General features: G+C 49.1%; 1 protein-coding gene across 1 annotated transcript; it reads right to left on the reverse strand.

Annotated features, from left to right (window-relative positions):
• Nucleotides 1-4,879: 4,879 nt before the first annotated feature.
• On the reverse strand, nucleotides 4,880-15,669 carry polr2f (RNA polymerase II, I and III subunit F). Its single transcript, XM_068019784.1, has 5 exons — nucleotides 15,587-15,669; nucleotides 14,404-14,473; nucleotides 13,516-13,646; nucleotides 12,563-12,634; nucleotides 4,880-5,076 (listed from the first exon to the last, which is right to left on the reverse strand). The coding sequence occupies exons 1-5, from the start codon at nucleotides 15,604-15,606 to the stop codon at nucleotides 4,986-4,988; spliced, it is 384 nt and encodes a 127-aa protein (XP_067875885.1). The 5' UTR covers nucleotides 15,607-15,669; the 3' UTR covers nucleotides 4,880-4,985.
• Between the last annotated feature and the right edge of the window lie 7,840 nt (nucleotides 15,670-23,509).

Genomic DNA, 23,509 nt, shown 5'->3' on the forward strand with positions numbered 1-23,509 from the left:
AGAACTCGCATTTCTTAACATTGCTTAAAATCATTCTTTTGAGAATTTCAAGTTACTTAAAGATTCCACCGGCTCCTTAAATGTCAGTAGCACTTCCTGGATTTGAATTTCTGTGGATGGGTTCAAAGATAAATAGTTGTCAAATATAACTTAATAAGACAGTTTGTCCTTGTTTGAAAATTTCTGTGCTGTTCCCTCAAGTGTTGCAGACAACCAATTAAATATTCATATTGAGTTAAGCTTGGTATATAATTCACAGCTGGGTTTTCAGTTGTTTATATATTGTGAATGAATTTAAATGGGCTTTAATCTCTCTGGAACTAGAGTGTTAGGAGATGGGGGAATCTAATAGATGTTTTCAAAATTATGAAAGGACTTCATAGGATAAATAGTGAAAGATTATCTCTAATAGTTGGCGAATCACTAACAAGGGGGGGAATAGGAGGCCATTCAGCCCCTCTAGCCTTTTCCGCCATTCAATTACAGCATGGTGGATCTTTACCTCAAAACCATTTACCTGCCTTTGTGCACAGATTCTGGACTATGACTGGAAGAGAAAAAGAGGAATGTTAGAAATATTCTTACACAGACTCATTATAATAAAGAATGTCTAAGCAGAAGGGGTCATTGAGGCAGACACTGTAGCATAATCCCAAAGTATTTATTGTGTGAGAATATAGGAGACAGGGGAATGACATTATACAACTTCAGCTAAAGGAGCGAGAAACAGCACTAATGCAATGGGCTGAATGGTGCTCCTCTCTGCAATGCAGTGAATGTCATTAGTCCCTCAGATGAGGTCAACTCCCTCCCTAAATCACCTTTTATTATCCAGCGTTCATCACTGAGTCTTACCTGACTGTGGGCTCCGATAGCAATCGGGCTCCATGTGAGCCGTGGCAGACTATTGGACCGTGGAAGGTTTCACACAGTATGCTCAGTTGTGGCTCAAGGGGCAGCACTCTTACATGGATCAAAAAGTTGTGGGTTCAAGTCCCACTCCAGAGACTTGAGCACACAATCCAGGCTGACACTCCCAGTGCAGTACTGACAGAGTGCGGCATTGCCTGAGGTATCATCTCTCAGATGAGACTTTAAACTGAGATCCTGCCTGCCCTGTCAGTGGATATAAGAGATCCCACTGCACTATTGTGCAGAGCAGGGGAGTTCTCCCCAGTGTCCGAGCCAATATTTATCCCTCAACCAACACATGAAACAGATTCTCTGGTCCATATTGCATTGCTGACAACAAATTAACTGTCACAATTCCAACATTAAAACAATAACTGATGGTCAAAAGGTATTTCTTTGCCACCTCCTGAGAACAAACTGTAACAGTTCCAGGAGGCAGCTCACTTATACGGTGTGATTCTAAGTTGGGAATAACCTGTGATGGAAGACACAGAAACTGAAAAGTTCAGGCAGAGGAGTAAAAAAAGACACAAAATCAGACCAGCGATATTACAGGTAGATACACCACTTCAAGTGTGATTTCTGGTGAGTTTGCTGCTGTACCTGATTGAGTCAAACAACAAATGTCTGCCAGAGTCCAGAACAGTTCAATCCTGTGGCCACTTGAGGGCGTCAAGAGCATCAACTTGGCAATTTTTCGTTTGGATCCTGAGAAGCAAATGACTGATTCACACCCACAACAATCTCATCGTTCCTCAACCCCAGATCGAAAGGGAACAGAGCACGTTTCCTTTAAAGCACCCAATATCCCATCAAACACTCCCAGGATAGGTACAGCACGGGGTTAGATTCAGAGTAAAGCTCCCTCTACACTGTCCCCATCAAACACTCCCAGGGCAGGTACAGCACGGGGTTAGATAAGGAGTAAAGATCACTCTACACCAGGCTTGTCCAACCTTTTCGCTTTGGGGGGGTGGGGGGGGGGGTCACATTTACAATTTTTGTCTTACATGGGGGGGGGGGGGGGTCGATGAGACAATTTCAGAAAGCTAAGGACATTAAAATTTATTTTACTATTAATCAAAACAGCAACAAAGGTGCAATTTTGTGAAGAAGCTTTAAATGAGACCAATTTATTGACTTACTTTCTGATCACTATGTTGGACACTGCTTTAGTGAGATAACTGGCATTTTGTTTTGCTTGCACAAGTAGTCAATGTTTGCCCGTACACGTTGTAATGATGCAGAGTATTCCAGTTAGATGTGATTCTGGCAAGAGTGATCTTGATCACTCTCTCGCCTCTCTATCTCTCAGCATCCCCCCCGCCCCTTTCTATCTGACCCTCTTTTCTCTCTCTGACCCCCTTTCTCTCTGTCACCCTCTCTCTTTCTCCCTGACAGTTGCAGAGAGCGAGAGTGCTCAGTGGATGGTTGATCAGTTTTTTTAAAATCTCAAGTCAGTTTCACAGCTGACAGATCCTGACATCAGGAACAGCAGTTTCTGAACTTCGGACAGATTTGGGGTTTACCAGCAGGCTTTTAAAAAATCCCGAAGCTGTCCAAAGTTCAGAAACTGCAGTTCCTGATGTCAGGATCTTTGCCTGGGCTATGTCTACCCGCCTAGGCTCCATGCTGGCCCACACGATCCACCCCAACCAGTCCTACACGGTCCTGGGCCAGTCCATCCAGGACAACATCCACCTGGTCCTGGACCTGATCCATCTTTCCCAGACGACTGGCCTGTTGGTCGCCTTTCTCTCTCTCTATCAGAAGGCGTTCGACAAGGTGGACCACGAGTATCTTTTCAGCTCTCTGCGTGCATTTGGACTTCAGCCTCATTTTGTGGCCCAGGTCTGACTTTTATACACCACTGCAGAGTGTCTGGTTAAAGTTAACGGGTCCTTGACAGCGCCCCTTCACTTTGGGAGAGGAGTACATCGGGGATGCCCCATGTCCAGCCATTGTACACCATCTGCGTGGAGCCATTCTTGTGCCTGCTTGGCAGGAGGTTGGCAGGTTTGGCTCTGTGCAGTCTGGGTATGCGGGTCATCCTCTGCAGACCTTTTCTGCCGTGTCCTCCACAAGGATCAATTGGGAGAAATGTTCCTGACTCCTTGTGGGTCAGTGGTGGGTGGACTCCCTGCCAGAGGAGTTAACGCCTTTTGCGTGGAGCACCACGCACCTCCTCTATCTGGGAGTCCACCTGAGCCCCGCTGAGGAAGCCTGGCCGGCAAACTGGCAGGAGTTGGAGGCGGAAGTCACCACTCGGCTGGGACGCTGGACAGGACTGCTTCGAGTGCTTTCCTACAGGGGCCAAGCGCTGGTCATAAACCAACTGGTGGCCTCGATGTTGTGGTACCGGTTGATCACTTTGGTCCTGGCCCCTGCATTTACCATCAAGATCTAGAAGAAGCTCGTTGATTTCTTCTGGGGCAGGAGGAAACACTGGGTCTCTGCTGCAGTCCTGAGTCTCCCGATTGAGGAGGGCGACCAGTCGCTGGTGTGCATCTGCACCCAGGCTGTGACTCTCTGCCTTCAGACTTGCAGAGATACCTGTACGTCGAGTGTCCTCCCAGATAGTGTGCACTGGCAACATATTTTTTCTGCAAAGGGCACTGCCTTCAAGACGACACACAGCTCCCAGCGGCAAACATGAGCCGCGCCTCTCTTTTACTGGGATCTATTCAGAGTATGGAACATGGTCGTCTCCAGTCAGGGTGCTCCCCCGCTGGTAGAGGAGAGGGCCCTGGCTGTCCTGGCGGCTGGCTCTGGGGGCGGATTGACAGGTGGAGGAGTAGTTGAAGCCTTTGGGACGCCTCTCACTTACTGTGTTGAAGGGCTCAGCAGTGTGGAGTGCTCCCAGCTGAACTGCTCATCAGACCCAGCCCCGCAACCTCCTCGGGAGCCTGTGCCACACAACCTGAGCTACCTCTCGGAAATCCCCTCCATGACATTCCACACTATGCTGAAGGATTTCCTGTGTAGGCTGCTCCTGCACACTCTCCACTTCCTTGACTTCATCTGCCACCCGGATACACTGTGGCGCTCCATATTGCCATCTGGAGGCAAGGGGTCACCGCGGTGGGAGTCTCCCTATGCAGGAGTCCTCCCCCTTTACATTGGGGGCCTGAAGTGAAGAGTGCTGCACGGGGCAGTCCCGTGCAATAGGTTCACAGACTGCCAGGGCACCTGTAATTTCTGCGGCCTGGACAAGTCCATGTTTCATGTATATATATGGAGTGTGCGAGGTTGCAGCCCATGTTTGAGTATTTAAAGGGGCTGCACCTCAAGTTTTGGCTACACTTCAGTCCCACGCTCCTGACCTTTGGGCACCCGGTGCGGAGAGGCGTGGGCCGGGAGGAGAGTCCCCTCGTCAGTCTGCTCCTGGGCCTGGCCAAGGGGGCAATTCACAGGTCCAGGCAGCGGGCTGTCGGGAGATCCGTCCACCCTGATTGCCTGCCCCTCTTCCGAGGTTATGTTCACAGCTGGATGTCCTTGAAGAAGGAGCATGGGCTATCTGCCGGTTCGCTTGAGGCCTTCCGCGACTGGTGGGCACTGCAGGAGCTGAAGTGTATCATAGATGCCAAAAATAGCATTTTAATTTGAGTTTTTGTTTATCTGCTTTTAATAAAGTTATTTATATAAAATGTATATAAAGGGAGCCTGAGGAATAAAGGCCCCCTCGACAAAAATAAAAGGGGTCGGGGTATGAGTTTCCTTCATAAAAGAAAAAAAAGGGATCCGATGCAGAGTAAAGCTCTTTCTACACTGTCCCATCAAACACTCTCAGGTAACGCTCTCTCTGTACCCCAGCAGTGTGCCATCTAATGCACCAGCCTGTCATTTCTCCCTTCCCATCGTCTGTCCAAGACTGCCCATTCGTGCCATTCTAGTGCTTGCTTGCTCTGGAAGCCATGCCTTTAACAGAGTCCCTTAAGCACTGCAGAGAACCAGAGGCCCAGAGAGCTCCATGGGAATCAATCTTTATTTTACAAAAAATCCAGAGTAAAAAAAACAAAAAGAACATTTAAATACAGGAAACATGTGCAAAGTGCCTGAGTGGTGAGCGTGGGTCAGTCTGCGATAATCAGCTCATCAACTCCCCAGTCCTCGTAGCTTCCGTCTGGCAGGTATCTTCGGATAATGATTGGAATCTTTCGTGCTCTGGAAAACAAGACAGACTTGCATTGAGACAATGGGATTATCACACCTCAGGAAACAGTTGCAGGTGACCCACATACAGCAAACTATACTGAACAGCAGTGATCATGGTTATGTAGGCAAGTACAAAATATTATTAAGGGTTGTTCTCCTTAGAGCAGAGGTTAAAAGGAGAATAGATAAGAGGTTTCCAAAATCATGAGGAGTTTTGATAGGGTAAATAAGGAGAAACTGTTTCCAGTAGTACAGGGTCGGTAACCAGAGGAGGTGAGAAATTAATTTACACAGTGAGTTGTTGTGATCTGGAATGCGCTGCCTGAAAGGGCGGTGGAAGCAGATTCAACAGTAACTTGCAAAAGGAAATTGGATAAATACATGAAGGCGGAAATTTTCAGGGCTATAGGGAGAGAGTAGAGGAAATGGGGCTAATAGGATAACTCTTTCAAAGAGCCAGCACAGGCACAAGGGGCTGAATTGCCTCCTTCTGTGTTATAAGATTCACTGATTCGATAAAGGCTGCGTTTGCTGACAACGATACCACTAGGTGGTGCTGCAGTGGCACAGGCGCAAATGCAGCCTGTGCCACGATAACATCACAGTCTGCGACTTCAGGCAGCTGCCAGGACTAAAGATGGCGCTGCTCAAATAATCACATGAAGGCAACCTGACCTAAACACATGGCAGCACACTATGGCGGGAGGGAGAAAGCAAGCGAGCGAGCGAGCAAGTGGGCCGGGGGAGCGGAGCGGGCCGGGGTCAGGGGGGGAGGAGCGGAGCGGGCCAGGGTTGGGGGAGCGGAGCGGGCCGGGGAGAGCATGGGGGGGGAGGGGGAGCAAAGCGGCCAGAGAGAGCAGCGGGGGGAGGGGGGGGGGGGGGGAGAGGAGCTGCCGAAAGAAGAGAGTGGCCGGAGAGAGCAGCGAGGGGGGGGGCGGAGCTGAGCGGCCGAAAGAGCGGAGCGGCCGGAGAGAGCAGCGAGGGGGAGGGGGGTGAGGGAGCAGAGCGGAGCGGCCGGAGAGAGCAGCGAGGGGGAGGGGGGTGAGGGAGCAGAGCGGAGCGGCCGGAGAGAGCAGCGGGGGGGGAGCGGAGCGGCCGAAAGAGCGGAGCGGCTGGAGAGAGCAGCGAGGGGGGGGGCGGAGCTGAGCGGCCGAAAGAGCGGAGCGGCCGGAGAGAGCAGCGAGGGGGAGGGGGGTGAGGGAGCAGAGCGGAGCGGCCGGAGAGAGCAGCGAGGGGGAGGGGGGTGAGGGAGCAGAGCGGAGCGGCCGGAGAGAGCAGCGGGGGGGGGGAGGGTGGGGGAGTGGAGCGGCCGGAGAGAGCAGTGAGGGGGGGGAGCGGAACAGCCGGACAGAGCAGCGAGGGGGGGGGGGGAGCGGCCGGAGAGAGCAGCGGGGGGGGGGGGGGGGGGGGGGAGCGGAGCGGCCGGAGAGAGCAGCGAGGGGGAGGGTGGGAGAGTGGAGCGGCCGGAGAGAGCAGTGAGGGGGGGGAGCGGAGCAGCCGGACAGAGCAGCGAGGGGGGGGGGGGGGGGGGAGCGGAGCTGCTGGAGAAAGCCGCTAGTGGAGGGGGTAAGGCGGAGTTTGACACATGGGTGAATACATTAGCGTTGCATTGCTGTACGGGTAAAGCGCATGCGCAGAGGCCGACCAGGCACATTGCCCGAAGATGCACACGACACGCGTTGACGTCATCGGTGCACACGCTAACCAGTCCTGGCAAGTCAGAACGCAGCGCACGGGCAGAGAGCAGGAGCCCGTCTGCACACCTTGGCGTAGCCTGGTGACGTCAGTGGTCGGCTACGTTGTCAGGAATCACTGTTCTATAAATGCGGCTGCCATTTTGAGTACAGCAAACAGCAGTCAGATTAATACGTTCCATCCACTCTGTTGGCAGTGTGGAACTGCGGAAGGAGTGTCGCCGTTGGACACTGGGACAACTCCCCGTTCTTCTCCGAATTGTGACAGGGGATCTTGGGTTTTTTGTGTCTCGTCCAAAAGGGCGGCAGCTTCACAGTTCAGCACCTGTTGAGTATTGGAACCTCAGCTAACAGCATGGAACCTTGCCACACAGAAGGAGGCCATTCAGCCCATCGTGCCTGTACCGGCTCTTTAAACGAGCTATCCAATTAGTCCCACTTCCCTGCCCTTTCCCCAGGGTCCTGCAGTTGTTTTCCAGTGAAGCTGATGCAGCAACAGAGCAAACTGCCAGAGCTTATGATCAGTGTCTAACCCCAGCCAGCAGGAGGCAGTGCTGAGGAAGGCGGCTGGCACACGGAGCAGTTCAGGTCTAGAAACTATGAACCCTTGGTGGAACTACTGATCCTCTCAAAGTGGCAGAAAGTAAAAAAGATCACAGTTAACATCTATTTCATAACTGCCAACTGTTTTGAGATTACAAATCAGAGACCTGACCTTCTGTTATTGTGTTAGGTAAGTGTGAGGAACAGGGAATTTAAATTAACATGTAGTTTTGATTTGCTTAGATGTTTTTTTTAGCATTTGTATTTTGTCAGATGCCGCGACGATAATATTGTTACTAGGGTTGTTCCCCCTAGAGCAAAAGAGCTTAAAGGGAGATTAGATGCAGGTGTTCAAAATCATATACTGTTTTAATAGAACAACAAACAGAACCTGTTTCCACCGGCAGGCAGGTCAGTGACCAGAGGATACACATTGAAGATAATTGGCAAAAGAGCTATGAGGAGATGGGAATTTACTTACACAGCGAGTTGTTGTGATCTGGAACGCGCTGCCTGAAAGGGCAGTGGAAGCAGATTCAATAGTAACTTTCAAAAGGGAATTAAATACTTAAAAAGGACAAATTTGCAGGGCTATGAGGAAGTAACAGGGGAGTGGGGCTAATTGGATAGCTTTCAAAGAGCTGGCACAGATACGATGGCCCGAATGGCCTTCTTCAGTGTAGTAAGATTCTATGAACACATTCCCATCACTCTTTCTGAAATGAGGTGGCCCAACAATCTAGTAAAGAAACAGCTAGTCCGAAGAGAACAGAATGCAATCAAGGGGCATACACAATATTAATCAACTCAGTGACAGGTTTTTATAAAAATTCATTCTTGGGATGTGGGTGACGCTGGCAAGACTGGCATTTATTGCCCAACCCCCCCGAGATTTTTCTCTGAGGGTCGTGAGTCTTTGGAAGTCTCTTCCTCAAAAAGCAGTGGGAGCAGAGTCTTTAAATATTTATAAGACAGAGGTAGACTCGAGGTTAGTCAGTTCAGTCACGATCTTGTTGGATGGCGGAGCAGGCTCAAGGGGCCGAGTGGCCTACTCCTGATCCTAATTCATATGTTTGTATGTAGTTGCCCTGGGAAGATGGCAGTTGGCCAAGCCTTGAACCTCTGCTAGCAGTTTGATACCACTCCAGAGGGCAGTTAAGAGCCAACCACATTAGTGTAGGATTGGAGTCACATATCGGCCCAGACCAGGTAAATAAATACAGCAGATTTCCTTCCCAAAAGGTCATTGCATAGAATTGACAAAGAAACAGGCCATTTGGCCCAATAGGTCCATGCCAGTACTAACACTCCACATGAGCCTCCTCCCAACCTACTTCATCTCACACTGTCAGCATATCCTTCTTTTCCTTTCTCCCTCATGTGTTTATCCAGCTTCCCTTTAAATGTATCTATACTATTCACCACAACCACTCCCTGTGGTATCGAGTTCCACATTCTCACCACTCTCTGGGTAAAGAGGTTTCCCACAAATTCCTGATTGGATTTATTAGTGACTATTTTATATTTATGACCCGCTAGTCCTGATTAAACATGGTGAATCATTGCACAGCAGGCCATTTATCAGAAATATAGGCTGGAAACATCACCAATCTTTCACTATAGTGACCATGAAGTTGGTGCCATCCCACTTCAGTTCCTGAATCCTTGCTCAGTGTAACTGTGCTTCTCTCAGCATCCATAAGTGAAGCAGTCAGGTTTTTAATGGGGAAAGAGCACTGTGCAAGGTCCTCCCTGCCAAGGTGAACTGAGGGGCTAGTTCCATGGAAAACCCCTTGGGCTGTACCCAGCAAATATAGGTTTACTGCAAAATGTACATAGCATGTAAAATGAAATGGAAGGGTTGTGAGGCAACTCACTCCTGTATTGAAGGAAACTGATCTCTTTTGCACTGTTTGTATTGTTTCGTAATGTATTTTTTACAGATTTTTATGAATGACTGTGACACTGACCACTCCCTGGTGTGCAGCAAGGTCAGACTCAAACCAAAGAAGCTGCATCACTCCAAGCAGAAGGGCCGCCCGCGCATCAACACTAGCAGAATTTCTTACCCACAGCTGTTAGATAAATTTCTAAATTCACTGGAAAAAGCCCTTCAAAACACTCCTACAGGGGATGCAGAGACCAAATGGGCCCACATCAGAGATGCCATCTATGACTCAGCTATGACCACCTTTGGCAAACGTGTGAAGTGGAATGCAGACTGGTTTCAATCTCACTTTGAAGAGCTGGAACCTGTCATAGCTGCTAAGCGCATTGCACTGTTGAACTACAAGAAAGCCCCCAGTGAGTTAACATCCACAGCACTTAAAGCAGCCAGAAGCGCTTCACAAAGAACAGCCAGGCGCTGTACAAATGACTACTGGCAACACCTATGCAGTCATATTTGGCTGGCCTCTGACACCGGAAACATCAGGGGAATGTATGATGGCATTAAGAGAGCTTTTGGACCAACCATCAAGATGTTCGCCCCCCTCAAATCTAAATCAGGGGACACAATCACTGACCAACGCAAGCAAATGGACCACTGGGTTGAGCACTACCTAGAACTGTACTCCAGGGAGAACATTGTCACTGAGACTGCCCTCAATGTAGCCCAGTCTCTGCCAGTCATGGATGAGCTGGACATACAGCCAACAAAATCGGAACTCAGTGATGCCATTGATTCTCTAGCCAGCGGAAAAGCTCCTGGGAAGGACGGCATTACCCATGAAATAATCAAGAGTGCCAAGCCTGCTATACTCTCAGCATTCCATGAACTGCTTTGCCTGTGCTGGGACGAGGGAGCAGTACCACAGGGCATGCGCGATGCCAATATCATCGCCCTCTATAAGAACAAGGGTGACCGCGGTGAGTGCAACAACTACCGTGGAATCTCCCTGCTCAGCATAGTGGGGAAAGTCTTCGCTCGAGTAGCTTTAAACAGGCTCCAGAAGCTGGCTGAGCGTGTCTACCCTGAGGCACAGTGTGGCTTTCGAGCAGAGAGATCCACCATTGACATGCTGTTCTCCCTTCGCCAGCTACAGGGGAAATGCCACAAACAACAGATGCCCCTCTACGTTGCTTTCATTGATCTCACCAAAGCCTTTGACCTCGTCAGCACTCGTGGTCTCTTCAGACTACTAGAAAAGATCGGATGTCCACCAAAGCTACTAAGTTTCATCACCTCATTCCATGACAATATGAAAGGCACAATTCAGCATAGCGGCGCCTCATCAGACCCCTTTCCTATCCTGAGTGGCGTGAAACAGGACTGTGTTCTCGCACCTACACTGTTTGGGATCTTCTTCTCCCTGCTGCTTTCACATGCGTTCAAGTCTTCAGAAGAAGGAATTTTCCTCCACACAAGATCAGGTGGCAGGTTGTTCAACCTTGCCCATCTAACAGCGAAGACCAAAGTACAGAAAGTCCTCATCAGGGAACTCCTCTTTGCTGACGATGCTGCATTAACATCTCACACTGAAGAGTGTCTGCAGAGTCTCATCGACAGGATTGCGGCTGCCTGCAACGAATTTGGCCTAACCATCAGCCTCAAGAAAACGAACATCATGGGACAGGACATCAGAAATGCTCCATCCAACAATATCGGCAACCACGCTCTGGAAGTGGTTCAAGAGTTCACCTACCTAGGCTCAACTATCACCAGTAACCTGTCTCTTGATGCAGAAATCAACAAGTGTATGGGAAAGGCGTCTGCTGCTATGTCCAGACTGGCCAAGAGAGTGTGGGAAAATGGCGCACTGACACGGAACATAAAAGTCCGAGTGTATCAAGCCTGTGTCTGCGAGGCCTGGACAATGTATGTCAACCAAGAGCGATGTCTCAATTCAAAGAACAGTACAGCACAGGAACAGGCCATTCGGCCCTCCAAGCCTGCGCCGATCTTGTTGCCTGCCTAAACTAAAACCTTCTGCACTTCCGGGGACCATATCCCTCTATTCCCATCCTATTCATGTATTTGTCAAGATGCCTCTTAAACGTCGCTATCGTACCTGCTTCCACCACCTCCGCCAGCAGCAAGTTCCAGGCACTCACCACCCTCTGTGTAAAGAACTTGCCTCGCACATCCCCTCTAAACTTTGCCCCTCGCACCTTAAACCTATGTCCCCTAGTAACTGACTCTTCCATCCTGGGAAAAAGCTTCTGACTATCCACTCTGTCCATGCCGCTCATAACTTTGTAAACCTCTATCATGTTGCCCCTCCACCTCCGTCGCTCCAGTGAAAACAATCCGAGTTTATCCAACCTCTCCTCATAGCTAATGCCCTCCAGACCAGGCAACATCCTAGTAAACCTCTTCTGTACCTTCTCCAAAGCCTCCACGTCCTTCTGGTAGTAATTCATTCCATCTTCGCTGCCTCCGGAGAGTCCTTGGCATCAGGTGGCAGGACCGTATCTCCAACACAGAAGTCCTCGAGGAGGCCAACATCCCCAGCATATACACACTACTGAGCCAGCGGCGCTTGAGATGGCTTGGCCATGTGAGCCGCATGGAAGATGGCAGGATCGCCAAGGACACATTGTACAGCGAACTCGTCACTGGTATCAGACCCACCGGCCGTCCATGTCTCTGCTTTAAAGACGTCTGCAAATGCGACATGAAGTTCTGTGACATTGATCACAAGTCATGGGAGTCAGTTGCCAGTGATCGCCAGAGCTGGCGGGCAGCCATAAAGGCGGGGCTAAAGAGTGGCAAGTCAAAGAGACTTAGCAGTTGGCAGGAAAAAAGACAGAGGCGCAAGGAGAGAGCCAACTGTGTAACAGCCCGACAACCAATTTTATCTGCAGCGCCTGTGGAAGAGTCTGTCACTCTAGAATTGGCCTTTATAGCCACTTCAGGCGCTGCTTCACAAACCACTGACCACCTCCAGACACTTACCCATTGTCTCTCGAGACAAGGAGGCCAAAGAAGAAGAAGAAGAAGAAAGTTTATTCTGGAAATAAAAAAAAGTTTTTAAGACAATCCGACGGCTTCATGGTCATTTTTACTGATTATCAGCTTTGTGTTTCTAATTTTACTAGTTTTACTGATGCTCACAATAAATGTATTGAGTTGTGCAAGCAACCTGGCCTGAGCGGAGTTAGTTCATCTCAGCCAAGTGTCAGCGCAGCTGGAACAACACGGCAATCTACAGCGACACAGGGCACAGTGTTCAGGAAAACTGACAACAGGAAATTGCAGATGACTGTGTGCTGCATGGGGTACTGCATTGGTGCACTGCACGGGTGCTGCTACTTACTTCAGTTCTTTCATTGCGATCTGCAGAGGGTCTGTCTCCCCTTCCAGCTCCACCATGACTGGTGCGCACATTCTACAGAGAGAGAGAGAGAGAAATGAAATGCAGGTTGCTCTGGGTTTCTGCATCTTTCAGCAACTCCGAGCTCACGGGAGCATCCACATAACACCAAAGTCACGCAGGCTGTCACATCACAGGAACAAGTGGAGGCCATTCAGCCCCTCGAGCTTATTCCACCATTTAATTTGATCATGGCTGATCATTTGCTTGAGCACCATATCCCTCAATACCCAACAAAAATCCATCAATCTCAGTCTTGAAACCTCCAACTGACCCCCAACATCCACATCCTTTTGAGGGACAGAGTTCCAGATTTGCACTTACCCTTTGTGTGAAAAAGAGCTTCCTGATTTCACTCCTAAATAACCTGGCTCTAATTTTAAGGTTGTGGCCCTTTGTTCTGCATTCCCTCACAAGTCTCCCAGTCCTGGCCAAAATTTATCCCTCAACCAATATCTAAAACAGACATTAATCTTATTGCTGTTTGTGGGAGCTTGCTATGCACAAATTGGCTGCTGCGTTTCCTACATTACAACAGTGACTACACTTCAAAAAGTACTTCATAGGCTGCAAAGTGCTTTGGGACGCCCTGGTGGAAGCAGAGACAATCAATGATTTCAGAAGGAAACTGGACGGACACTTGAAGGAAAAGAACTAGCAGGGCTACAGGGATTGAGCAAGGGGAGTGGGACTGACTGGATTGCTCTGTGCAGAGCCGGCATGGACTCGACAGGCCAAATGGCCTCCTTCTATGCCTTAAATTACTCTATGTCCTGAGGTTGTGAAAGGCGCTACAGAAATGCCAGTTCTTCCTTTCTCTACACAGACTGTTGCTGGGACGAAGTAAGACAGACTGACCGCCATCAGCTGAGTTACAAAGCCTTAGCTGGACTTACGCTATTTGAAGAGCGCGTGTTCCCAGTACTCGGGCTCTCTCATACTTGGTCATGTATGACGTTGTGATCCTTTTCTGATTGGCCTGCTGGCCATCTGCCGCGGGAAGAATCTCCACATTTTCACGGTCTTCCTGGAAACAATATCAGGGATGAAAGATTAATCACGGAGCCAGGAGCAGGAGATGGCCCTTCAGATCCTCGAGCCTGCTCTGCATTCAATTAGATCGTACAATGTGTATCCTTTAACATAGCAAAATGTCCCTAAGCACGTCACAGGGGCGCTATCAAGCAAAATTTGGCACTAAGCCACATAAGGAGTTCCTAGTACAGGTAGCCAAAAGCTTGGTCAAACAGGTGGTTTTAAGGAGTGTCTTAAAGGAGGTGAGGAAGGTGGAGAGGTTAGGGAGGGAATTCTAGAACTTAGGATCCAGCCAACAGAAGGCACAACCATCAATGGTGGAGCAACTAAAATCAAGAGGTCACGATTGGAGGAGTGCAGAGATCTTGGAGAGTTGTGGGGCTGGAGATAGGGAGGAGGCAAGGTCACTGAGAGATTCGAATTAAGTTTGTCTGATCTTAGTAATGCTGGTTGAGGGAGGTATATTGGCCAGACACCGGGGAGAATACCCCTGCTCTTCTTCAAAATAATGTGTGGGATCTTTTACGTCCACCTGAGAGGGCAGATGGGACCTCAGTTTAAAAGTCTCATTTGAAAGACAACGCCTCAGACAGTACAGCACTCTCTCAGTACTGCACTGGCAGTGTCAATCTAGCTTATAGGTTGCATGATTTCCTGGCTCTGAGGAGAGAGTGCAACCCACTGAGCCAGGGATATAACATCTGAGGGACAGAGGAAGAGCACTAGGTGCTAAGCTATGGTGCACACACCTCCTCCGCGTTATCCAGATCATCCATTCCTTCATCTTCATCGGCATCATCGAAATCATCTCCATCAAAACTGGAATCAGAAAGAGGAGTACATCAAATGGATCTAACACAACGACAGATCAGCGCTGACTGTCTAAAGCCTATGGTCTTATGCACTAAAGCTTCACATCACTAACACTGCCTGCCCCAAAGAACCGACTTGAAGACAGTCAAGCCCTACCTATCCTTGTCATCTCCTCCAGTTCCACTCTCCAGGCAAGACCTCCAGTTATCAAAACTTTACCCCATCTAGACTCTTCTTCCCCAGCATACCCACTCCACCACCATGTGGCCAATCTTCTAGCCACCCTGGTTCACCACTCTATCATGGGGTAATAGGGAATGCTGCAGTTGACTCAGTAGCATAGGTGGAGGGGTGAGTGAGGGCAGTGGGAGCACTGCAGACTACTGGGTGCAGGGACTCATCCAGAGCTGTGGGGGCGCTGCGGCCGCTGGGTGCAGGGACTCAGCCTGGGCTGTGGGGGCGCTACAGCCGCTGGGTGCAGGGACTCAGCCTGGGCTGTGGGGGCGCTGCGGCCGCTGGGTGCAGGGACTCAGCCTGGGCTGTGGGGGCGCTGCGGCCGCTGGGTGCAGGGACTCAGCCTGGGCTGTGGGGGCGCTGCGGCCGCTGGGTGCAGGGACTCAGCTTGGGCTGTGGGGGCGCTGCGGCCGCTGGGTGCAGGGACTCAGCTTGGGCTGTGGGGGCGCTGCGGCCGCTGGGTGCAGGGACTCAGCTTGGGCTGTGGGGGCGCTGCGGCCGCTGGGTGCAGGGACTCAGCTTGGGCTGTGGGGGCGCTGCGGCCGCTGGGTGCAGGGACTCAGCTTGGGCTGTGGGGGCGCTGCGGCCGCTGGGTGCAGGGACTCAGCTTGGGCTGTGGGGGCGCTGCGGCCGCTGGGTGCAGGGACTCAGCTTGGGCTGTGGGGGCGCTGCGGCCGCTGGGTGCAGGGACTCAGCTTGGGCTGTGGGGGCGCTGCGGCCGCTGGTCCTCCAAGTCACCGTCGTCAGCCAGCTGGCCAGTTTCACCTCATCATCTAGCCCGGTAAAGGAAGAGCGGCCATTTGGGGGTTGACGGAGCGTGGCCCGGGAGAGTCACCCAGGTGGAGCCGGGTTGCGGTGCGTGCGTACTCCCGCTCATTCACTCACTTGTCCTCGTTGTCCGACATGGTCGCGGTTCTCCAGCTCCTTCAACAACAAAGCGCCGGGCAATGAAATAGCTTCCGGGTCAGAGGGCACCAAAGGAAAGACTGACGTCACCACACTCGCGTCATTGGCACATAATAGTGTCCTCCGCCATCTTTGATACTGGCATCCTGCTGCTAACAAGATACTTTTCAATTAAGAATAAATTTTACTCAAATTTATTGATATATTCGTACACAAAAGAATTCCATATGAACAAAGCAACATGTATCTTGACCAAAACGATATTAAGTATATCTTTTTATATGAACATACAAGTTAGGAGCAGGAGTTTATCTCTCTTTGGCCTCCTTATCTCGAGAGACAATGGGTAAGCACCTGGAGGTGGTCAGTGGTTTGTGAAGCAGCGCCTGGAGTGGCTTTAAAGGCCAATTCTGGAGTGACAGGCTCTTCCACAGGTGCTACAGATAAAATTGGTTGTCGGGGCTGTTACACAGTTGGCTCTCCCCTTTGCACTTCTGTCTTTTTTCCTGCCAACTGCTAAGTCTCTTCGACTCACCACACTTTAGCCCCGCCTTTATGGCTGCCCGCCAGCTCTGGCAATCACTGGCAACTGACCCCCAGGACTTCATGTCGTGTTTGCAGACGTCTTTAAAGTGGAGACATGGACGGCCGGTGGGTCTGATACCAGTGGCGAGCTCGCTGTACAATGTGTCTTTGGGGATCCTGCCATCTTCCATGCAGCTCACATGGCCAAGCCATCTCAAGCGCCGCTGGCTCAGTAGTCTGTATGAGCTGGGGATGTTAGCCTCCTCGAGGACTTCTGTTTTGGAGATACGGTCCTGCCACCTGATGCCAAGGATTCTCCGGAGGCAGCGAAGATGGAATGAGTTGAGACGTCGCTTTTGGCTGATATACATTGTCCAGGCCTCGCTACCGTGGAGCAAGGTACTGAGGATACAGGCCTGAAACACTCGGACCTTTGTGTTCCGTGTCAGTGCGCCATTTTCCCACACTCTCTAGGCCAGTCTGGACATAGCAGCAGACGCCTTTCCCATGCGCTTGTTGATTTCTGCATCGAGAGACAGGTTACTGGTGATAGATGAGCCTAGGTAGGTGAACTCTTGAACCACTTCCAGAGTATGGTTGTCAATATTGATGGATGCAGCATTTCTGACGTCCTGGCCCATGATGTTCGTTTTCTTGAGGCTGATGGTTAGACCAAATTCATTGCAGGCAGCCGCAATCCTGTCGATGAGTCTCTGCAGACATTCTTCTGTGTGGGATGTTAATGCAGCATCGTCAGCAAAGAGGAGTTCCCTGATGAGGACCTTCCGTACTTTGGTCTTCGCTCTTAGACGGGCAAGGTTGAACAACCTGCCATCTGATCTTGTGTGGAGAAAAATTCCTTCTTCTGAAAACTTGAACGCATGTGAGAGCAGCAGTGAGAAGATTATATTGTATAAAAATGTATAAAATAATGTTGCACGAGCAGAATAAACATTTTTCCTGCTGTTTTACCGTTAAACACCGACTAGAAATAAAACATAACCCAATGATTCCCGAAGAGCCTAATTGCTCACTCCCATGAAGCCACTTGGAACTCTGGGCTGCCATGTTTGATAAAGGCAATAGGGAAGGGATGGTGAAACTGCACAAATTGTAACAGCAGCCAATTCAGTTCAGACTCAAGAAAATCAGTTAGTTATTTCTCCCTCCTGACGCTGTGGTACCTTTCTCCATAACACTGAATTGCGAACCTTCCAACTCACCCTTATTTCTTACCTAGGGGAGGTGTGGTGAAAATTAGAAAACTAATGTTCAGGTCAACTCCAATTTGTGAAATTAACAAATCCCGTAGTCAGCGACAACAAATCACTCTATTAGCTCCAAATCTAGGCCCAGCTGCTCCCACAACAGATGTAACTCTCAAGTTACCAATCAAACGGTTAGTTTCACCTTGCTCTTTGTCGTGCAAAACACAAGATATTGTATGGTTAACTTGCACTACGGAGCAAGAAACTTTGAGATACAAGTTATGACGGTGGCTTCATACTTTACAGTCAATTTTTGAAAGGAGTCGTCCAGCTATTTTAACAAGCAAAATCCAGAGCATTTGTCTTTGAGCAATTGATTGTGTGCATGCATTTCAGGACTTTGTTGGGGGCGGGGGAGAAGAGATTCTAGCAAGGCTGCATCCACTGCCCAACCCTCTTGCTGAGATGGTGGTGGTGAGTCTTCTACTTTGCAAGGCTACTTTAGAGTGTATTAAGACAAAACCACATCGTATTGAATTAGAGTCATATAGGCCAGACCGAGAGAGTGGCAAGTTCTCTGAAGGACATTATTGAATCAGTTGCATCCCACAAGTTACCAGATTTTTTGAATTAATTTTCACAAATTTCCACAATGAGATTTGAACTCTGAACCTCCAGGTTTCAAGACTGAGATTGGTAGATTTTTGGTCTCAGGGAATCAAGGGATATGGGATAAAAACAAGAAATGCTAGAAATACTCAAATCATGCTGGACAAATCTACTAGAATTCTTCGAGTATGTAACTAGTAAGTTGATGAGGGGGAGCCAGTGGCTGTGGTTTATTTGGACTTTCAGAAGGCTTTCGACAAAGTCCCACATAAGAGATTAGCATGTAAAATTAAAGCGCATGGGATTGGGGGTAGTGTATTGCGATGGATAGAAAATTGGTCGGCAGACAAGAAACAAAGAGTAGGGATAGATGGGTCCTTTTCAGAATGCCAGGCAGTGACTAGTGGGGTACCACAGGGACGGTGCTAGGACCCCAGCTATTCACAAGATACATTAATAATTTTGATGAGGAAACTAAACGTAATATCTCCAAATTTGCAGATGACACAAAACTGGGTGGGAGGGTGAGTTGTGAGGAGGATGCAGAGAGGCTTCAGGGTGATTTGGACAAGTTGAGCGAGTGGGCTAATGCATGGCAGATGCAGTGTAATGTGGATAAATGTGAGGTTATCCACTTTGGTAGCAAAAACGGGAAGACAGATTATTATCTGAACGCTATAAACTGAGAGAGGGGAATATGGAGCGAGACCTGGGTGTTCTCGTGCACCAGTCGCTGAAGGTAAGCATGCAGGTCCAACAGGCGGTAAAAAAGGCAAATGGGATGTCGGCCTTCATAGTGAGGATTCGAGTACAGGAGCAGGGATGTCTTGCTGCAATTATACAGGGCCTTGGTGAGGGCACACCTGGAATATTGTGTGCAGTTTTGGTCTCCTTATCTGAGGAAGGATGTTCTTGCTATAGAGGGAGTACAGCGAAGGTTTACCAGACTGATTCCTGGGATGGTGGGACTGACATGAGGAGAGATTGAGTCGGTTAGGATTATATTCGCTGGAGTTCAGGTGAGGGGGGGATATCATAGAAACCTATAAAAATTCTAACAAGACTTGGCAGGGTAGATGCAGGAAGGATGTTCCCGATGGTGGGGGAGTCCAGAACCAGGGGGCACAGTCTAAGGATACGGGGTAAACCTTTCAGGACTGAGATGAGGAGAAATTACTTCACCCAGATAGTGGTGAGCCTGTGGAATTTGCTACCACAGAAAGCAGTTGTGGCCAAAACATTGAATATTTTCAAGAAGGAGTTAGTTATAGCTCTTGGGTCTAAAGGGATCAAAGGGTATGGGGCGAAAGCCAGAACAGGCTACTGAGTTGGATGATCAGCCATGATCATAATGAATGGTGGAGCAGGCTCGAAGGGCCAAATGGCCTACTCCTGCTCCTATTTTCTATGTTTCTATGTAAATCAAGATGAACCCAAAGATGTTTTATCAATATATTAAGAGTGAGAGGATAACTGAGGAAAGGGTAGGGCCCGAAAAAGACCAAAAAGGTAACTTATGTGTAGGGGCGGAAGATCTTGGTATGGTTCTCAATGAATACTTGGCGCCTGTTTTCACAAAAGAGGGGGACAATGCAGATATTGTAGTTAAGGAAGAGGGGTGTGAAGTGTTTGATGGGATAAACATAGGAAGAGAGGAAGTATTAAACAAAAACAAGAAATGCTGGATTCACTCAGCAGGTCTGGCAGCATCTGTGGAAAGAGAAGCAGAGTTAACGTTTCAGGTCAGTGACCCTTCTTCGGAACTGACAAATATTAGAAAAGTCACAGATTATAAACAAGTGAGGTGGGGGTTGGGCAAGAGATAACAAAGGAGAAGGTGCAGATTGGACCAGGCCACATAGCTGACCAAAAGGTCACGGAGCAAAGGCAAACAATATGTCAATGGTGTGTTGAAAGACAAAGCATTAGTACAGATTAGGTGTGAATATACTGAATATTGAACATCAGCAAGTGCAAACCTGAAGAAAAACAACCTGAAAAAAACCGTGGGTAAGCAAACTGAACAAACTAAGATGAAATGAAATAAATGCAAAAAAAGATTGTAAAAAAATGTAAAAAGGAATGCAAAAAAAAAGGAAGAAAAAATAACTAAAAATGACTAAAAATGAAAGTAAAGTGGGGGGCTGTCATGCTCTGAAATTATTGAACTCAATGTTCAGTCCGGCAGGCTGTAGTGTGCCTAATCGGTAGATGAGATGCTGTTCCTCGAGCTTGCGTTGATGTTCACTGGAACACTGCAGCAATCCCAGGACAGAGATGTGAGCATGAGAGCAGGGGGGAGTGTTGAAATGGCAAGCAACCGGAAGCTCAGGGTCCTGCTTGCGGACTGAGCGGAGATGTTCCGCAAAGCGGTCACCCAGTCTGCGCTTGGTCTCCCCAATGTAGAGGAGACCACACTGTGAGCAGCGAATACAGTATACTACATTGAAAAAAGTACAAGTAAATCGCTGCTTCACCTGAAAGGAGTGTTTGGGGCCTGGGATAGTGAGGAGAGAGGAGGTAAATGGGCAGGTATTACACCTCCTGCGATTGCAAGGGAAGGTGCCCTGGGACGGGGACGAGGTGGTGGGGGTAATGGAGGAGTGGACCAGGGTGTCGCGGAGGGAACGATCCCTTCGGAATGCTGACAGGGGAAGGGAGGGGAAGATGCGACTGGTAGTGGCATCACGCTGGAGGTGGCGAAAATGGCGGAGGATGATCCTTTGGATATGGAGGCTGGTGGGATGAAAAGTGAGGACAAGGGGAACCCTGTCACGGTTCTGGGAGGGAGGGGAAGGGGTGAGGGTAGAGGTGCGTGGAATGGGTCGGACACGGTTGAGGGCCCTGTCAACCACAGTGGGGGGAAATCCTCGGTTGAGGAAAAAGGTCATATCAGAAGCACCGTCATGGAAGGTGGCATCATCAGAGCAGATGCGTCGGAGACGGAGAAACTGGGAGAATGGAATGGAGTCCCTACAGGAGGTAGGGTGTGAAGAAGTGTAGTCGAGGTAGCTGTGGGAGTCAGTGGGCTTATAATGGATATTGGTAGACAACCTATCCCCAGAGATGGAGACAGAGAAGTCGAGGAAGGGAAGGGAAGTGTCAGAGATGGACCATGTAAAGGTGAGAGAAGGGTGGAAATTGGAAGCAAAGTTGATAAAGTTTTCTAGTTCGGGGCGGGAGCAGGAAACGGCACCGATACAGTCATCAATGTACCGGAAAAAGAGTTGGGGGAGGGGGTCCTACTCAGGCCCCCTCCCCCAACTCTTTTTCCGGTACATTGATGACTGTATCGGTGCCGTTTCCTGCTCCCGCCCCGAACTAGAAAACTTTATCAACTTTGCTTCCAATTTCCACCCTTCTCTCACCTTTACATTGTCCATCTCTGACACTTCCCTTCCCTTCCTCGACTTCTCTGTCTCCATCTCTGGGGATAGGTTGTCTACCAATATCCATTATAAGCCCACTGACTCCCACAGCTACCTCGACTACACTTCTTCACACCCTACCTCCTGTAGGGACTCCATTCCATTCTCCCAGTTTCTCCGTCTCCGACGCATCTGCTCTGATGATGCCACCTTCCATGACGGTGCTTCTGATATGACCTTTTTCCTCAACCGAGGATTTCCCCCCACTGTGGTTGACAGGGCCCTCAACCGTGTCCGACCCATTCCACGCACCTCTACCCTCACCCCTTCCCCTCCCTCCCAGAACCGTGACAGGGTTCCCCTTGTCCTCACTTTTCATCCCACCAGCCTCCATATCCAAAGGATCATCCTCCGCCATTTTCGCCACCTCCAGCGTGATGCCACTACCAGTCGCATCTTCCCCTCCCTTCCCGTCAGCATTCCGAAGGGATCGTTCCCTCCGCGACACCCTGGTCCACTCCTCCATTACCCCCACCACCTCGTCCCCGTCCCAGGGCACCTTCCCTTGCAATCGCAGGAGGTGTAATACCTGCCCATTTACCTCCTCTCTCCTCACTATCCCAGGCCCCAAACACTCCTTTCAGGTGAAGCAGCGATTTACTTGTACTTTTTTCAATGTAGTATACTGTATTCGCTGCTCACAGTGTGGTCTCCTCTACATTGGGGAGACCAAGCGCAGACTGGGTGACCGCTTTGCGGAACATCTCCGCTCAGTCCGCAAGCAGGACCCTGAGCTTCCGGTTGCTTGCCATTTCAACACTCCCCCCTGCTCTCATGCTCACATCTCTGTCCTGGGATTGCTGCAGTGTTCCAGTGAACATCAACGCAAGCTCGAGGAACAGCATCTCATCTACCGATTAGGCACACTACAGCCTGCCGGACTGAACATTGAGTTCAATAATTTCAGAGCATGACAGCCCCCCACTTTACTTTCATTTTTAGTCATTTTTAGTTATTTTTTCTTCCTTTTTTTTTGCATTCCTTTTTACATTTTTTTACAATCTTTTTTTGCATTTATTTCATTTCATCTTAGTTTGTTCAGTTTGCTTACCCACGGTTTTTTTCAGGTTGTTTTTCTTCAGGTTTGCACTTGCTGATGTTCAATATTCAGTATATTCACACCTAATCTGTACTAATGCTTTGTCTTTCAACACACCATTAACATATTGTTTGCCTTTGCTCCGTGACCTTTTGGTCAGCTATGTGGCCTGGTCCAATCTGCACCTTCTCCTTTGTTATCTCTTGCCCAACCCCCACCTCACTTGTTTATAATCTGTGACTTTTCTAATATTTGTCAGTTCCGAAGAAGGGTCACTGACCCGAAACGTTAACTCTGCTTCTCTTTCCACAGATGCTGCCAGACCTGCTGAGTGAATCCAGCATTTCTTGTTTTTGTTTCAGATTTCCAGCATCCGCAGTATTTTGCTTTTATTTAAGAGAGGAAGTATTAATCAGCATGGATTTGTTAAGAGAAAATCTTGTCTGACTAATTTGATTTGAATTTTTTTGAAGTAATGAGGATTTATGAGGGAGTGCAGTTGATGTGGTCTACATGGATTTTAGCAAGGCTTTTAACAAGGTCCCACATGGGAGATTGGTTAAAAAAAAAATGAAAGCCCACGGGATCCAGGGAAATGTAGCAAGGTGGATACAAAATTGGCTGTGGCAGGAAACAAAGGGTAATTGTTGATGGGTGTTTTTGGGACTGGAAGGCTGTTTCCACTAGTGTTCCACAGGACTCAGTGACTCAGTCCCCTGCTTTTTGTGGTATATATTAACGATTTGGACTTAAATTTACAGGGCATGATCAACAAGTTTACAGACAACATGAAAATTGGCTGTGTGGTTGATAATGAGGAGGATAGCTGTAGGCTGCAGGAAGATATCAATGGACTGGGCAGAAAAGTGGCAAGTGGAATTCAACCCAGAGAAGTGTGAGGTAATGCATTTGGGAGGTCAAACAAGGCAAAGGAATACACAATTAATGGGAGAATACAGAGAGGTGTAGAGGAAGTGAGGGACCTTGGAGTGAATGTCCACAGATCCCTAAAGGTAGCAGGACAGGTCGATAAAGTGGTTAAGGAGGCATATGGAGTACTTTCCTTTATTAGCCGAGATATAGAATATAAGAG

This window comes from Heterodontus francisci, chromosome 41, assembly GCF_036365525.1.
Source record: "Heterodontus francisci isolate sHetFra1 chromosome 41, sHetFra1.hap1, whole genome shotgun sequence".
NCBI lineage: Eukaryota > Metazoa > Chordata > Chondrichthyes > Heterodontiformes > Heterodontidae > Heterodontus > Heterodontus francisci.

What these genes read in the sequence shown, in the direction of transcription:
- polr2f (XM_068019784.1), bottom strand. Translation starts at nt 15,606, where the DNA reads ATGTCGGACAACGAGGACAA. An exon ending in ATCTGGATAACGCGGAGGAG is followed by an intron (nt 13,647 to 14,403) that starts GTGTGTGCACCA and finishes TATTGTTTCCAG; the next exon opens with GAAGACCGTGAAAATGTGGA. An exon ending in ACACGCGCTCTTCAAATAGC is followed by an intron (nt 12,635 to 13,515) that starts GTAAGTCCAGCT and finishes CTCTCTCTGTAG; the next exon opens with AATGTGCGCACCAGTCATGG.